This window comes from Taudactylus pleione, unplaced genomic scaffold, assembly GCF_031769625.1.
Source record: "Taudactylus pleione unplaced genomic scaffold, aTauple2 ptg000007l, whole genome shotgun sequence".
NCBI classification, from domain to species: Eukaryota; Metazoa; Chordata; class Amphibia; order Anura; family Myobatrachidae; genus Taudactylus; species Taudactylus pleione.
The window spans coordinates 28,798,621-28,817,353 of NW_028284410.1; the positions used below are offsets into that span (position 1 = coordinate 28,798,621).

The 18,733-nt window shown below is 41.0% G+C and overlaps 1 protein-coding gene across 1 annotated transcript in view; it reads left to right on the forward strand.

Annotated features, from left to right (window-relative positions):
• CSMD2 (CUB and Sushi multiple domains 2) overlaps positions 1-18,733 on the forward strand; it is a 1,115,355-nt gene that overhangs the window by 827,000 nt on the left and 269,622 nt on the right. The window contains exon 13 of the mRNA XM_088462676.1: positions 16,466-16,648. Within this exon, the coding sequence (XP_088318802.1) occupies positions 16,466-16,648 (183 nt within the window). The remainder of the gene's footprint in view (positions 1-16,465; positions 16,649-18,733) is intronic.

The window sequence follows — 18,733 nt, forward strand, 5'->3', positions numbered from 1 at the left end:
GGGTCTCGCACCAAAGGGGGCGTGCTGTTGATGTTGATTGACAGCACGCCCCCTTTGGTGGGTGTGCTGGGGGCGTGCCTGCCAGACGGAGGCGTTCCCATGGGAACGCCTACCGTCTGAAGCCGGCCCCACTGACATCTCTAGTGATGTCAGTTGGAGTGATTTTGGCTCTGATAGAGGCAAAATCACTCCAGGGCTTGTGGCAGGGAGACCCTACCGCAGGGTCTCCGTCGCAAGTCCGATGGTCGCGATGGTCAAGACCATCGCGACCATCTTTTTGGCCGCTCGCATATGCTGTGGGTGGTCACCCACAGCTATACGAGCGGCCAGGAGGCCGCTCCATTTTCATGGAGAAGGGCCCTGATTTAGAGCGAGCTATCTGGTCAGAGCGTTCAGCTCTGAATCAGGCCCATAGTTCCCATTGATAATAATGGGGACTGCGATCTGAAGTGCTAATTAGCACTTTGTAGGAGATTTCTGTAAAAAATGGCTTGATACATACATGTAGGCCCCTAAATTAGTGACATTACGCTACTGATCCAGTGTGTTATGTGTTCAATACTCTCTCACACCCTAGGCCAGTGGTTCCCAAACTGTGTGCCGTGGCACCCTGGGGAGCCTCGAGGCACTTGCAGGGGTGCCTCAGGTTGGTTGTCCAGCACCAAATCAATTTATTTATGGTCGATGTAATGTAAATATGTGGACAAACAGAAGCACAAACCTGTACACCACCACATAACTGAACCTAAGGATGACAGGTAAGGATAATTTACTTCACTTTACTACATTATTAAATTTTCTCAGAATTTCTCAATAACAAACTTTTGGCTTAGGAGTGCCATGAAAACAATGCCGATACTCTAGGATGCCGAGATTCAAAAAGTTTGGGAACCACTGCCCTAGGCAAACATTTAGGAATGCCTAGTGGTAGTGCTCGCACAGTTTGCTTGTACTATATGATCAAGTACATTACATTATACACATATTTACTTAATTATTTCATTTTAAAGTCTACTTTTAGGGACTGTTGTTTTAGCAAAGTGCAAATGTGTAGTGACCTATAAGAACTAATGAGATGTTTACTTTCATTGTCTCTCTTGCACTAAATTGATCAAAGCTGATGCATTTACAGTACTTGTCTCAAGATCTCATAAGTACAACCATAAGTAGACCTTTTTGTCAGATGTTACTATGGTATAATGAAGTAAAATGACAAGCATTTCATATGTGGCAAAGGCTTTTCATATGTGGCATGACACAGGATGAAGACTTTTGGAGGATGGCCTGGTGTCAAGAAGGGCAGCAAAGAAGCCACTTCTCTCCAGAAAAAACATCACGGACAGACTGATATTCTGCAAAAGGTACAGGGATTGGACTGCTGAGGACTGGAGCAAAGTCATTTTCTCTGATGAATCCCCTTTCAGATTGTTTGGGGCATCTGGAAAAAACGCTTGTCCGAAGAAGGAAAGGTGAGCGCTACCATCAGTCCTGTGTCATGCCAACAGTAAAGCATCCTGAGACCATTCATGTGAGGGGTTGCTTCTCAGCCAAGGGAGTGGACTCACTCACAATTTTGCCTAAGAACACAGCCATAAATAAAGAATGGTACCAAAATATCCTCCAAGAGCAACTTCTCCCAACCATCCAAGAACAGTTTGGTGATGAACAATGCCTTTTCCAGCATGATGGAGCACCTTGCCGTAAGGCAAAAGTGATAACTAAGTGACTCGGGGAACAAAACATCGAAATTTTGGTTCCATGGCCAGGAAACTCCCCAGACCTTAATCCCATTGAGAATTTGTGGTCAATCCTCAAGAGGCGGGTGGACAAACAAAAACCCCCAAATTCTGACAAACTCCAAGCATTGATTATGCAAGAATGGGCGGCCATCAGTAAGTATGTGGCCCAGAATTTGATTGACAGCATACCAGGGCGAATTGCAGAGGTCTTGAAAAAGAAGGGTCAACACTGCAAATATTGACTCTTTGCATAAACTTAATGTAATAAAAGCTTTTGACACTAATTAAATGCTTGTAATTTTACTTCAGTTTACCATAGTAACATCTGACAAAAAGGTCTAAAAACATTGAAGCAGCAAACTTTGTGAAAACCAATACTTGTGTCATTCTCAAAACTTTTGGCCATGGCTGTAGATATAAATTGTAAGGAATGAGGAGGCTCTATTGATAGTTGAGAACATCACATGTACAAATAATTTTTTGTTAATATTATAGGACCTGTTCAATTATAGATATTGTACCAAAATGGTTTCTGTTAATGTGGACTTGTGAGATAGTATTACCATTGTTTTGTAAAATGTTACATGGAATGGCCTACTGTATATGGAAGTATTTGAGTAATTCACAATCTCTGTAATCTCTATTATGCTTGATAATATATCTTTGCTATATTAACGAAATAATGTCTTAATACAATGGCTCAGCATTTCCTTTATATGTGATGTATGTCACATTCTCTATCCGTCTTCAAATGAAAAGTGATTTTACAGATCTTGCCATATGATCACAACTTTCTTCCAAACTAAAAAAAAAATGCCCTAAAATATTACTAGAAAGAGGCCTAAAATATTGCAGTGCCCAAATAAAAGAAATGCTCCCACAGTGGCAGACTGTATAGAGCAGGGGTGTGGAAACTTTTTTCTGCTGAGGGCCATTTTGATATATAAAACATTATTCGTGGGTCCGGTGCAGGCCACGACCATCCATGTGACATCACATTGGGGTGGGGGCCACAATCGCCGGTGATTACAGCAATGCCTGGAGCATCCTGAGGATGCTTCGGGGAGCGGGGAGCTTTAAGGGCAGCGGTGTAACCGTCTGAAGCATCCTAAGTATGCTCCAGATGGCACTGCTGCATAGATTCTGGCTGCAGGGTGCCATTCTAGGCACCCTGCTAGCCAGATAAGACTAGCAGAAAAAAGCTCAAAGGGCCCGACCAAATGACTTCAGGGGCCTTATACAGCCCCAGGGCCTGAGGTTCCCCATCCCTGGTATAGAGTCACAAAGATGTTGACACATTCATGGAATAAGTGCCAGACAGAGATGGACAAGGCTCATAAATTAATATTATCTGCAATGTTTTTCTGTAAAAACAAAAATATCTACAGTAAAAAGGCTGATCAAATAGCTGATGAAGTTTGAAGAAATGTAGATAATATTATATATGTCTCAGTTATTTTAATGGGTTCTGGAAATTCTCAACCGTCCTAAGATTGCGTCTCAATTTATTTAGGATCCCTTATTCTAATCAGGATTAATTCTGTTCTACCCTCCGATCCTTTTGATTCCTCGTAAATGTGAAAGGCAGACCTAATTAATCCATCCTGTGTGACTGTCTGAGCTCCTCGCGCTTATTTTTTTATTTTTTTTGTAGTTAGAGTTACTAATCTCCTGTAACCAGATTGTAGGGAGGGGACAAGCCCTGGCATTTCCTCGGCTTAGAACTTAATACCTCAGATGTTCTTTTAATCTTGGATATAAAACAAATATAAAAGGTGCTGATAATTAAGGACAGTCTTACTTCACAGCTCACCATGTCAAAAAATGTTTCCTGTACAGTAGTAAGTACAGGTGTCTTACACTGTGTGACCCTTTGCGAGAATGGGGATCACATTCACAAGTACAGTATTTAAATTGCCTCCTCTTAAAGAGACAGTATGTGGCAATTACCTGTTTAAAATTGATGTTTTGCATATATTATATTACACTTCTTGCTGACTAAATCAAACATATACTGTATGTAAGCAATGTTTTTCCCAGTTATCATTGCATTATAAATTGGACCACTAGGAGCACTGGGCCTGATTCAGAGCCGGACGCTCTGAAAGAGCGCTCGCTCTGAATCAGGGCTTTTTTTTTTTTTTTGGAGCGACCCCCTGGCCGCTCGCATAGCTGTGGGTGACCACCCACAGTTATAGCGGGCGGCCCGGTTGATGCTCGGGCTTGCCATCAGGCTTGCGACGAGACCCTTGTGGTAGGGTCTTGTGGCCGCAAGCCCCAGAGAGCTTCTGGCTCTAATAGTGCCGGAAGCTTTCCCACTGACACCACTGGTGATGTCAGTGGGGCCGCCCCCAAACGGCAAGCGTTCGCTTGGGAACGCCTCCGTTTGTGAAGCCACCCCCCAGCCTCGCCTACCAAACGGGGCGAGCTGTCAATCACCATCGACAGCTCGCCCCCTTTGGTGCGAGACCCAGAGCAACGGAGCACCCGTCGCTAGCCGGGTCTCGCGCATGCGCACGACGGAGCCGGCTCCATCGAGCGCATACCCAGTGGGCAAACATCGACCCGGTTGCGATCGCTCAGCGCTTGCGACTGGGTCTGAATCAGGCCCACTGTTCCTCTACCAAATATCAGACAGTTAATTCTACCTGAGCTGCAGAGTAAAAATGACAGCTCCCATTTATTAAAGTAAAATCATAGACACATTATATAATAAAGGTGTGCATAAGGTGTGCAAAAACTTAGATTGCCTATTTTCTAATGAATGTTAATTAACACAAAACTATATCCTAATCATAAATACTGTTGGCTGTAAATACTAAGATACATAGAGCCCTAGTGTTCTGCGTTTCTGCAATATAGGACCATACAGTATGTAATAATTGAGCTGTGACATACAGATCTGCTCCAGAAGAGGTAGGATTTTGGAGCATGGAGGAGGGGAAGGCCTCACGGTAATAACTGATATTATTTATTACCACCCTTGTGCGCCCTTGCTCCGCCCCAGCTCCTCTCTCCCTGACAGAGAGGAGCACTAGGCAGCTGTCCAATGCCAACTATCCTGCTGTTTTCTCAGGACTTTCCTTGACACATAGAGCTATACTGTATATGATTAGGATTTATGGTACAGTACATGTATTTCTCTGCTCTCAAAAGAAAAGTAGTCACTGCCTTGCACTAGCAAATATTTTTTTTTGCCAGTATTTTTTTCTTGATATTTGTTTTACAGTTAATTTTATTGACTTATAGTATTTTATATACATAAAAATTTGAGTATTTTTTTCCTTTTAATATATAAATTCATCCATTAAATAGAAAAGTTGATACTGGGGACAGAGTCGGACAAACAACTGGGTAGCTGGGCTGGTCGCACATAGCTACTGTACATCACCAGCATGGGGGGCACAGTGGCATTGATGAACTATGGTTTCTGTGTGGCATAATGAGAACTGGGGCCACTACAGTCTGTAAACCCACGCAAGCGCAGGGAAAATATACAAACTCTACACAGTTAGGGCATAGTGGGAAATTTGATCAACTAAAGGATCAATTATTTAATTGTTAAATCAATGCGCAGATGTAAGTAATAATAAGCAGAGACATATAATGGATATTTTGCACATTGACTGTCCTTAGGCAGAGATCTCTTCCATTCTCATGTCTCTTCACCAACACTCCTCTGCCTATCTGTGTAATTCCAGTTCATCCAGTCCGCTTGCTGAGAGCACCCCACCGCCAATGTTGTTTCCTGAGTGCCTGACCTACCTAATGGATGTTTTGCTGAATATTTAAAGGGCATTTCTGCCTAATGGTTTCTCCAAACTCATCCCCTCTTCACTTTCCCATTCTCTCCCTGCTGATGACTGGTACTGAGCTCTGCTAACAGAACAGTTTAATGGAGTGCAAGCTAAAGGACAGGATGAAAATAATGTGTGTACGCAGTATCTGTGAATTAGTGGTTGGGTGAAGCTTTATGTTAACCTATTTGACACTAGAAAGGAAACGGACGTTGTTTGTGGTTGTAATTAATGTCATCCAGCATATAAATTATTTTTTACAAACAGAGCTCTCAGCATGACATTTAGGGCTTCATCAGCTTTTTTATTTGTGTTTTTCTGAGCATTGCATTCAGTTTCTATTATTTGATTTCAGTAGCTGTATTCACAACATTTTAGCACTATAGAACTGTGCTATACCAGATTTTCTGAAAGAGATTGAAACAACTATTTGTGAAGTGTAACACCACTATATTAAATGCCAGGGGTTGTCAACACTATATTTATGCCTACAACAGAAACTTTACCTGATGCCACCTACTGTACACATTGTAAATTACAGCTGTACGTGCTGTATACAGGCATATTGCATGTAGCTACTGTATTTAATGAGTATCCTTCAGACCAGTTCCTCTTCAGTACTGTAGCAAAAACATGACTGACTCAATACAGCATATTTTATACAAATATGGTAGACAAACTAAAACTGATGTATGCCTTTCAAGGGGGGTAAGGGCTAGGTTTTTATTTTTGGAATAAATTGAAGGGTTTTTTAAGAATTTGAGAAAGTGAACACAGGGCCAGATACAGACCCGGTTGCTAATCTGTGGACGCACGCTATGGGCGATAATCGCCCATCTGCGCATGCGTATGCATTGTAGTGTGCGTGCGCGAATCAGTCACTGCAATCGGGAATCTTGCACTTGTAGCACAAAGACTGAGCACTACTTTGAGTGACAGAATGTGCCATTTGTGGGTGGTAAGAGGGGAAGGTGCTTGTGAACGGGGGAGTGGTGCTGCGTACGCAGGCGTGTCTGGGCGTCAAAACAGAGTTTTATGGATGTGCATAATTAGCAAAGATGCATCATTGTACACGTCACTTGTTTGTATTTCAGCCTGAAGTGATCACAGTGCTTCGGTGGGGTAGGGTCTACCTCAAGCGCTACATGCAGCTCCGATGGCTCTCGATGGTTCTGATTTATCATACACTTCCTGGAGATGACGTGTGCTAAGAGAGAAAAGTGGGCGTCTTTAAACTGGCGTGAGTTCGCTCTGCCGTCGTTCTCTAAGACATAGAGGGCGTCCTTACACCAGACAGTGCGATCGCGGAATTTGCATACCCGGCCCCTCTTGGCTGCGAGAGAGCGCAGCTTAGCGACTGGGTCTGAATCAGGCCCACACTTTATTAAATGTTCTCATAATATGCAGACTAATAGAGGATATAGTAAAGTATCTATAGCATCAAATACATCTAGAAAATATCCAGAGAAAAAGAAATCTCACAGACTTAAGTATTATATGGCAAATTACTATCACTTTCTCCATGACACTGGCTGTCTGCCCGTAACGTAAACATGACTTGCAGGAAATCCTCTAAAATATTTATGTTCTTTAAGCACATTTTCAATTAAACAAAAAAGACAGGTAAAATAAGGTAAAATAATTAAGTACATAATGACAAAAAATCCCTGTTTATTCAGAAAATCATTCATAGGTTATTATCCTAATACTTGGATGAATATGTATATGTCTCTGATAGCAGCAATATGTGCTTTAGTTAATTTTTTTCCTACTTCTTTCTTATATAAGTTTTTTGAGCATGTACAGCATAATATTTATTAACCTTTTTAACAGAGATCATCTTGACAGAGCCAATTCAGCAAAAGCTGAGATTGTAGAGCTGATTTGCTGTAGATTAACGTGTTTTATTGTTTGTATTTCATTCTATTTCCAGTTATTTAGCAACTTTGTCTATTAAAACAATATTCTGTTGTCATGGAAACAACTTTACTGTCACAGCGTCATCTTATACTACATCACTTAAAAGACTGCCCAAACATTCACATTAAGCTGGGTACACATTAGATGACCTGTGTACCCAGCCAACCCAAGATGTGACGGACGACATATCGTGCGGTCCGTACACACCACACGATCTGGTGAACGACCGCACGATATGTCGTTCACCAGCCACATCCAAATGCATGGGGTCGTCAGTCGCATTGACAGATTGATCAGCATGTACAGCAGATATCTCGATGCGATGAACAACCCCGCAGTAGCGCGCATGGTCTGACAGTGCGTACACACTTGCGATATATAGGGCAGATCCACCGGATCGGAAGACATATCGTCTAATGTGTATCCACTATCTGCATGGCGATAATGTTCCTGTTTTCTCCACGGTAAAAGAGTTCTGGTTAATAAATCTGTTTAATAATCTGCTGTGATAGAAAATCAGTCATCGTTGCAATTTACTTTAATTTGCACAAAAGTGATAACTGACTAGCAGCAATACAACAGAACTTACCACTTTGTTGCCTAGGGTGGATCCCTATGCGCATGAGTAAGCCAGCTTTGCCATTTCAAACATACGGAGTTGATTGGAAGACTCTTTTATGCATAGGCTTTCATAAAAAAAAAAAGTAAAAAAAAAAATGTATAAAGAACCAAAAAATTGTTCTATTTTCATTTTTCTTTTGAAAAAATGCATTTGTTTCAGTAAGCTATTGTCAAAGATAGTCATGTATAGCTGTAGTTCTTATTAAATAGGGAGAAGCCTTATCTCTGGCGAAGACGCCTGTTTACCTCCGTTTTATAAATATACCCCAAAGTGACAAATACGCATTTAAAAATGTTACTTTCATCAACATCCTCCTCCAATTTTTTTTTTTTTACTGTAGCAGAAGTGAAGCTTGGTTATCACCATTAAGTTTGGCAACTAGGCCCAAAATACTGTACACCTGGAAAAATGAAGATGAATTCAGTTGCCACTAGCCAAGAAACTCATTTAATGAAATTCCAAAATATCAGCTCTTATTACAGATGTGAACCTGGGTTTCAAGAATAAATGACTATTGGTGCTTTTGAGATAATAATACTGTTACCCCTCATCCTAGTTTCTATAAACCCTATTTGATCATTATATTAAAAATGACAAAAAGGCAGTAAAAGAACAGAACAGCTACTGGCTTTGAAAACAGTTTGTTAGATCTCTGTTTAGTACATGCTCAAGTCTGTCTGACACACTGCTAATACCTGCTGTAATGGGATTTGTTACACAGAGCACAGCCTTGTGTCTATACCCATCAATTTCTATTTTGCTTTTTTTCTTCTGTAGTGCTTTTATGCCCTTACCATAGCTGTGTGACACAAGTTTCCAGATCCACATTGCTTCTTCACAGTTTATTGAAGGTTTAAGAAATTTTAAATAGATGTATTTAATAAGAAAAAGCAAAGACTTACAAATCCTTCACCTTTTGTTCAGGTCTTACCTATTCATCACATTATGAGACAGGATGGAAGTATCACAGGCAATTGTGAGACCTTATCTCCTGCAAGGACAGTGTTGTATTACTTTAATAACACATACCTATCTGCTTCATTAACTTGTATTTAAGTTGTCTGCCTGTTCAGAAAAGAGCATAGATTACAAGTTTACATTTTTTTTTAACTTGAAACCTGAAAGTCAAGATAGGTTATACCAGTGTTGGCTAACCTTGACACTCCAGCTGTTATGGAACTACATAACCCAGCATGCACTGCTACAGTTTTGCTATTAGGGCATGCTAAAACTGTGGCAGGGCATGCTGGGATATATAGTTCCACAACAGCTGGAGTGTCAAGGTTAGCTAACACTGGGTTATACAGTAGTAAATAGGAGAGAGATAGAGTGGCTGAATATTGGTTGCTGCTACTGTATGTACTAATAACATATAGTGACTTGCTGGAGGTCCAGGTGCAAACGTCAGTGTAATCTATTTGTGACCTTCTGTAGGACAAGATAATATTTTCCGTAACTTGAATAAACTTCTGCAGTTACACAGTCTTGGATGCAGATCCGTGCTTACATTTTTTATGGAAAACTGGATGCACTTGCTCAAGAGTAGGCACTTAACAGCATAGAAGAGCATTTGCACTGAGAATCTGCCTTTGAATGTTGTACCTGCTTTTGCATACACTGGGCCTGATTCACCAAGGATCGCAGTAGCAAAGACGCACGCAATCGCTCGATTAATTCGCAAAATGGCGTCATAGCCCGGCCACGCCCCTCGCTGTATGCAGGCATTCAGCTCCCTCCCGGAAGGAGGGAGCTGAATGTCGGCAAGTATGAACTGCATTTGCAGAGGCTACACAGACCCAGAGCACATTGATTGACAGGAAGTGCCGTTTGTGGATGGTGACGGGGGGATGGTCGGGTGAATGCAGGCATGCCAGTGCGTTGCAATGCCGTTGCAGGGGCGTGCATAAATTATCCACTGCAATACCATACGCAGCCTGAGGCCTCAAAGTGTGCGCTGAAGTTAGCAATTCCTGAGTGAGGTCTGACCTGCCTTAACTGTGCGTATAGGTCCGATGTTACCAATTGTTTCGCTATGTTGCCAGAGTATACGGATGTGTGTAAGGGGAAGTGGGCGTCCTTATGTTAGGCTGTGATTGCACACATTTGCATTTAACCGCTGATATTACCAACTGCGGTGCGTGCATTCTAGCAGAATAGCGATCCTTGCTGAATCAGGCCCACTGTTCACTGGCCTTGCTACAGGTTAGGAAGGTTCAAAAATTATTTAACAACAAACAATGCACTGAGGGACTGATTCAGCTTTGGAAATAGAGTGAGATTTAGCACTTAACTGATCATCTTGGTGAAACCATGTTGCACTGCAGGTGGGGAAGATTTAAAATGTGCAGAGAGATTTAGATTTAGGAGGGAAGTGTCCAAACTGCAGTGTAATAATAAAGCTGTGTAGTATTTGTGGGCTACATACAAAAGCAGCCAGTATTTTACACTACATTCAATAAAATGCATGTATTTACACCCCTTGCATTGCAACATGGTTTGTCCAGGTACACATTAAGTGCTAATTCTCACTCTATTCCCAATGCTGAATCAGGCCCAGAGTGCTTAACCAATTAGACTCTGCTCCCCTCTGCCACTCATTAGAATGAACTTGACCTTCCAAAACTGTAATCACTAAGGAAGAACTGAAGCCATATTACAGCTTCTACAGCAGTCCCTCCTCCTCTTATTAGCAGAATGACGGGGTTCTTCCTAAACATCATTAGTGGCTGCAGTCACCCAATCAGCTGCTATTAACACAGCGGAGCAGATATTAAAAATCTTTCTTCCAGAAGTGTTGGTACAGTATATGTCAGGAATAGACTGTCACCAAGGCAAATACTGTAGAATAAGTATCTCACACCCAGTGTTCTGCTAGTTGGGGGTAAAAGTTTACTGTGTAAAACCTTTATTATAGTTGAATTTCTTCTTAAGGTATTAGACTGATAAGTAAGCATATATGGTGACTCTCTTTATTTCACAGGTTTTATGCATGGCATCTGATTAAAATGAAGACCTTTCACACTTTAGGCTTACATAATCATTTTACGTAGCCTTCATATTTCTCTTATCTCCATCCATCATAGATCATTTAAAGTTTATCTGTCATACAGGAATAAGGCTACATTTAACACAAATATAGAGCCTGAATAGAGTCTGATTGCAATATACACACATCATTCCTGGCAAATCATTTGTAATGTGTTACCTCTTCTCTTACCTCTTGTAATTATGCTGGCATCATATAAGTCATTGGTGGTGGGATCTGTTTTGTGGGATGATCTAGTTTCAAGCAAGGGTGTAACTATAGTCACAGCAGCACAGGCAATCGCTATATGGCCTGGCAGCACTTCAGGAAATAATGTGCCTTAAAAATACAAACTTAACATGGGATTATAAATAGTGTATCCATACAGTTATGTAATACGGAAAATAATGTTTTTAAAAATGTGTTTTCTTCCCTGTATGTTACTGGATGAGGATAAAGAAATCATAGGTTAGACCATATGTTTGCAAACTACACCATTACAGTCCAGATTTTAAGGATATCCATGCTTAAGCACATGAAACTTAATTAGTACCTCAGTCAATTTGATTTAGCCATCTGGGCTCAAGCATGGATAGCCTTAAAATCTGGACTGCAAAGGCGGAGTTTGGGAACCTCTGGGTTAGACTTTAACATGGTACGTAAAGTTTTCCATTACAGTCTTACAATTATATTTTAAGGCCCTTATCTCAAAAGATCATTCACAACCAGGAGACAAAGTTTTGAATGGAGTCATAAAAACTCAGATTATTATAACTGTACCAGGTACCAGGCGCTTACCTCCTTAAATATCCTTTAACACTAAGGGGCCTATTCATCATGACATGATTATCACTAGTGATAATTATGTTTTAAGGGCCTGATTCAGAGCCGCTCGCTGTTTGCGAGCGCTCGCTCTGAATCAGGGCGGGGATTTTTTTTTTCGGCGTCCAGGCCGCTCACTAAGCTGTGGGTGACCACCCACAGCTTTTGCGAGCGGCCTGGCGATGGTCGCGATTATCGCGACGTTCGGGCTTGTGAGGAGACCCTTTAGTAGGGTCTCAGATCTCGCAAGCCCGAGTGGACTTCCTGCTCTAATAGAGTAGGAAGTCCACTACTGACATCACTAGGACATGTGGAAAACATGCACTGTTAGGGGTGCACTGCTATAGACCATCAATAGGGTTAATTATTAATACTGTATAATAATACACTATCCAGTAAATAAGGAGACCAATATGTACATATATATGTCCAGGGCAGTGCTAGGTTCTTCTGGTGCTCCATCAGACTCCCAGACTTGCTCCAATGCTCTGGAATGATGCCCACATCTGAAGAAAAACATTCCGCTCAGACAGGATGGACCTACTGCCACATCTAATGGCTGTGATCGCTGGTCCTGTATATGCTGGAATTATGACACACAATACACTATGCATGACACATATAATGGGTTACTGTGATCACTGGTCCTGTATATGCTGGAATTGTGACACACAATACACTTAGTATGACGCATATTAAAGCTGGTTAAGTGCTAATTAAGTCCTCTTCATGGAGTGGCCACACTCACTCTAAAATCAAGCATTTGGAAACCCCCCTCTAGAAATCCTGCATTTGCCACTGACGAGTGATGTCAGTAGGGCCGCCCACAAACGCCAGGGATTCCTAAGGGTACGCCTGTGTTTGTGCAGCCATCCCCCCTCCCCGCCTACAAAACAGGGCGAGCTGTCAATCAACATCGACAGCCGAAAACTTAACCTTTAATAGTATTATTAAAAATAATTCGCAGCAGAAAGATCATCAATAAAAGTAATTCATGAATATAAATTTAAAAGCCCTCTCCATCCTATATTTGAGCCATATAAACCATCCAAAGTGTGATTTAAACACTTAATTGGTGTATTAGTACAATAAGTATGAAAATAATTAATCAATAATACAATTTATAGGGCACCATAAAGTTACTCCTCATATATTGATATAACATAAATTAATTCAAGAGACTGAACATCTTAGAGTAGACATATTTAAGGTGGATCAGAGAAGGGTTATAAATCACTTAAGAACTTATATCCTCACAATGATTGTGAGAAATACACATCCACATTAGTGTGTTTATAGTATACCAATCAACAGAATTAGATGCAGTTATATAGGCACAATATATCTAACCCTTGTACAGACATTGTATAACATATTGCATATTATAACTCATACAATTTGCATCATAACACACTGAGCATAATAATTAGTGATATTAAGATTGTAATGTTATGCCTATAGTTTGTTCAATAGATTACCCTTCTAAAGAGCAATGTGCAATGTTCTCTGTCACAAAATCTATTAATGTCTGCAAATATACGTAAGTAAAGGAAAAGCAAATACCTGCCCATTCATAAAAGATGCCAACTTGACACTTGGCATATAACTAACAGTGTAAGCCCTGCTGCTTTATGTTACATTTCTATTAGAAAATTATATCTAATTCCCTATTATACTGTGCCTTGCGGTCATAAATGACTCCCTCTGTGTGTTTAATCTACAGATACTGCCTTCATTGTATTACGTATACAAGTGACACCAAGAAATAATTGCCATCTTACATTTTCCTTGTGCATTAAGACAATGGAGGATGAAATCACTGAATAGTTGAACAGTAGAAATGAATGAATACTGCATAGCAAAAGGGTTGTGAAGAATAAATAAAAGAAAAGTGCTTAAAGAGCATAAAGTCACTATTTGTCATGGTTATTTAAAAAAAAATATATAAACTGAAGTGTATACATGAAGTAACTACTAGACTGTTTAAATATAACTACAGTAAATGTATCCATCATGCTCTTTGTAGCAGGTGCCATCGTAGGAAGAAGGAGTTACTCTAAGCCGGCAAACTCTGCCCCATCAAACTGTCAGCTTAATACAGAGCAATTTATCCTTCCAAATATGTCCTGTCAAAATATGGACACATGAGATGTAGACACATTGACTAACATGGTTTTATGATGCAAAATCAATCAATTAGGAAGGAAGGAATTTATTTTGTCATTTAGAGGTGTATTTATTGTAGACCTAATGGACTTAACATTCTGGGGTAAATTTACTAAAGTGAGAGTTTTTAGAAGTGAGTTTTAAAAGTGATGTTGCCAATAGCAACCAATCTTGTAGTGCATATACAACTTTCTTGTAGTGAATGCTCGGGCAGTGTAAAGCTCATGAACTTCTTAGCAGAGCTGCAAACTGTTAGCGTAACGCTGAACAATATATGTTGGAATCATGCTTCGTGATAAAATTTTAGGGAGGAATTCAATTGTTTTTTATGTCACGGTAATTAATGGGTGCCCAATGTTGCAATTCAATTATTTTGGACACCCAATAATTATCTTGCTCTTTGCCACCAATTAGACCGGGTTTAGCTGCTCAAAATAGCTAAACCCATCTAAAGTCCAGGTTAGGGGCCCAAACTCATTGTGGCACCCAAAACCAGGGCACTACCAGTTGCCGACAAAAACAATTGAATTGCGTCCTTAGAATTGGGGTTTGGTGGACCTCTGTAAGTAGGAACACATTAACCTCCAAAATACTGGATTCAAATTCAGGTGTCTTGTCTGTATTGCAATTTGCAGTATAAGAGCAGTGTTATTTCATTAAAAAATAGAGATGTGCGCAGTCCCCCGTGTTTTGGTTTTGGCAAATACACCGTCAAATGCTATGGTTAGGGCAAAACAACACTCAAATAGTTTTTTTTGGTTTTGGAATTAGATTTCTTTTAAAGTTAAAGTTTTTATGTCATTTTGACCTGCTAACATGCAATCCAAAACCCAAGATCCGGTTTTTAGATCTGAGTTCCAAACTTACGGAAAAACACCTGAGCCGGGATCCAGCCCTACTCGGAACCCAGAAAGTGATCCAAGCCGAACCGCTCATCTCTACTTAAAACTTCGTTACAATGTTTATAACTATGGTAAATACAAGCTCAGAATTTTGCCAGTCTTGCCTTTTTTATTACAAACTTATGCTGGGTAAACACTGGGCGATATATTGGCCAATCAAATATCGGCCAAAATATATCGTGCCCCCGTCGGGCAGTGTGTACAGAGGATATGTCTGTGAATGACGTCATTCACAGACATATCGCATTGGCTGTGCTGCACAGCCGATGAACAGATATGTCTGCAGACATATCTGTCCATCGGCAAGTGTGTAAAGGCGATCAGCCGATCGCCCATAAACAGGAGCGCCGCGAGCGGGGTGGAGCCGTGAGCAGGTACTAATTACCCGGGTCCGGCACCGCTCCCCATCCTCTTAGGTCACAGTAGCCCAGCACACACTGCTGTGTGCTGGCTGCACTGGGAGACTCTCCGAGGCTGCTAAAGCAGCAGCCGGAGAGTCTCCTATGCCAAAGGGGCGAAGCGATCATGCTGATTGCGCCCCCCATAGGCTGTGCGCCGGGCTGAGGGGCACACAGCGCCCCCCTCCCCAGTGCGCAGAGATGTGAATGTTTATTTCTGTGGTTTTCTTTAAAGGGGGCGTGGCCACGAGTCCAGCGATTAGGCCACGCCCCTACCCGCCCCCAGGCCGGCCAGACCCGCTGCAGCATGCAGATGATGGTCATTCAGTGTGTATGAACGACCATCATCTGCAGATATATCGCTATAGTGTGTACCCACCATTAAAAAAGTCTGGACTATTGAGAGGTAAATCTCGGTAACAATTCTGCATACCCTGTAGATACCTATAATAGTGCTGCTAAATGCAGATTTGCATTGTAAATGTCTTTATACATTCAAGAGGTTTCTTAGGCAAAACTAAAAACAATCTTTACCTAAATGTTATCTTAAATGGTTAAAAGAATAGAAAACAAAGACACCACAAGATAAACAAGATGATGTTTGATTACTGCTCTCTTTTGTACTATAGACTATTTTCTAATCATCATCTGAAGTACAATATAGTGTCTCAAAATGCTCATCCAACTTCAGTTATATTATATTCATTAGATGTTGGTGTGCCAACACTGACAATGTGCAGCTTTGTGTTTTACAGTCTTCTGTATAAATGTGATCATGTATTCGGAATCATATTAATATACAACAGTTTGAAGTTTTAACAGATTTACAAAACAACCTTATATTTTATTTCTAGCTAAGTTATAGAGTAATACTAAAGTCGAATCATGGAACAGCTTCCAGACAGATAGCAGAAAATGGAAAATGGAAAACCATTTCAACAGGCTCACATGATATAAGAGAAGATTTTCCCATGCAAAGCAAAATAAAATATTCATTGTTGGTCCGCACTTCTTATATGCTCATGCTCTATATGCTCATGCTCTTAATAGGCTGTTCTTTTTTTTGTCTTTCAGAGATAGACCAGGGGAGCTGTGGTGACCCAGGTATCCCAACATTTGGAACAAGAGAGGGATCAAGATTCCGACATGGGGACACCCTGGTATTCCAGTGCCAGCCAGCATTTGAGTTGGTTGGGCAGTCGACAATCACATGCCAAAAGAACAGCCAATGGTCTGCCAGAAAACCTAGTTGTGTGTGTAAGTGAGGAGAGTGTGTGTAAAAGCAGGCCAGCCAGCCAGTAATGGGTGCCATGCACCCACCATCCCCTACCCCCAAAGGCAATAAGGACTCAGAGTGCCATGCAAATCAGAATACTAATCGCATGCTAATAACATTCATATTCCATTTTCAGCAGTAATTTAAGCCGCTCAACGAGGGAGAGGTGCAGCTGGAGTTACTGCCTTTCTAGGAGAACCTTATTTTTTATCATGAAATATTCATGTTTTAATTTAGAGGAAGAGAATTTCAGCAATCAGGCAGTTTTTTTTTAATGTACCTTGCAATGTGTTTTTAGTTGAATTAACTCTGTCGACATTGGTTATGATTTTTAGGACAACTACACTCAAGAGTATGTTTAAGTAACATATGGCTTTTCGCTTGCCTGAGGTAAAACTCCTACAGGTATCTATTAAGTATGCAGCATAAGAATCATAGATGTGTAATTATAGACTGAAGAATCTTTCTGGTGGAAAATCAGACTGAATGAATATACAGTATTTTTCCATTCTTGTGCTTATTCTGTCAAACCCATAATTTGTTCCATGAGGTTTGTCAGTGATAGGGAATTTTCTTTATATTGTAAATGGCTTCTCTTGAGAGGCCACTAATGGTATGGATCATATTAGATCAGCTAGTTATCTATATGTAAGAAGGACCTCGCTGTAATCTCTTGACTCTGCGTTGATGAAATACTTAGGGAAAGAAATAATCATTGCACATTATCTTGGCAGCGAGTAATTATATATTATTAAAGATGCTCATTAATACAGTTTATACCACTGAGTACTTCCGTATATATAATTTACATATAGATAATAATGTGGATACATTTGACATTAGTAATGTCAATATTTTCCATCCACATTTACGCACCTACTTAACTTTTTTATTTAAGGATAACTTGACCTAAAATGTGTTGTTTCACAACATGCATAACTATGGAGGCTACATGCCAGGTCCCAGGCAACATGCTCTGCTCCAAGACTTCCCACTTAATTTATGATTGCAGTCACCTGTGCTAAAACACCCTTCTCCTCAATAACTTCATTCAGCACAGAAATTAAATAGGAAGAAGAAGAGTGGAAGCATTTTGCGCCTGGTAGAAGGGGTGGGTTGGGTTCAGGAGGTCAACAGTAACAATGTCACTATGTCGACCTCAGTATGCCTGTGCCGACAGGGCTGAAATGCTACTTAGAGCAGTTTATCTGTGTGGTTGTTATTACTTTAAACATGCTGATACGCTCCACTCCATGTTTATAGTTATAACGCCCGTACGGATGAAATACTGTAAGTAGCATTTGAGTTGCATCTGGATCCCTGCGTGGGCATACCAATTTTGACACAGGGACTGGTGACTTTGTCACTGCCAACTTCATAAAGGGGTCATGCTGGAGAGTCTGCTGTATGCAGTTTGAGGGAGGTCACTGTTGCCAGTAACACAGTCAGAGCAAGGACTACTATTAGGCAAACCTAGAAGTTTGCCTAGGACGCCAATTGGTAGGGGGTGAATGACTGACATAATGTAACCCTTCCAATTTTTTGTTATTTATAATTTTTATTGTTTCAAAGAGACAGTTGGCAGCTTCTTATCTATGAATCTGTCAGCTACTGCTCAATTTCAGTGATAGGTGAGTGGTGTAGGACTATGAAGTAGGGATGGCCATCGACAGGTTAACCATTGATGGTAGATGGTATTTAACCATGGACTCTGGGCCTGATTCAGAGCCGCTCGTAAGCGGCCGCTCGTTCGCTCCGAGCGATGTTCGCACAACTGTGCATGCGTATGCGTTGTAATACGCATGCGTGAACCAGTCATTGCGGTCGGAAATTGTGTGCTTGCAAAATAGCGAATGCCTGCTAATTTGAGTGACAGGATGAGGTGTTTGTGGGTGGTAACGGGGGAAGGTGCTTGAAAACGGGGAGTGGAGATCCGAACGCAGGCGTGCCAAAAGGTCAAAACGGGCGTTTTAAGGGTGTGCATAATTAACAAAGCAGCGTCATCGACCACGTCACTTGGTTGTCTCTTAGCCTGAACTGTTCGCATGATTGCGGTAGGAAAATCC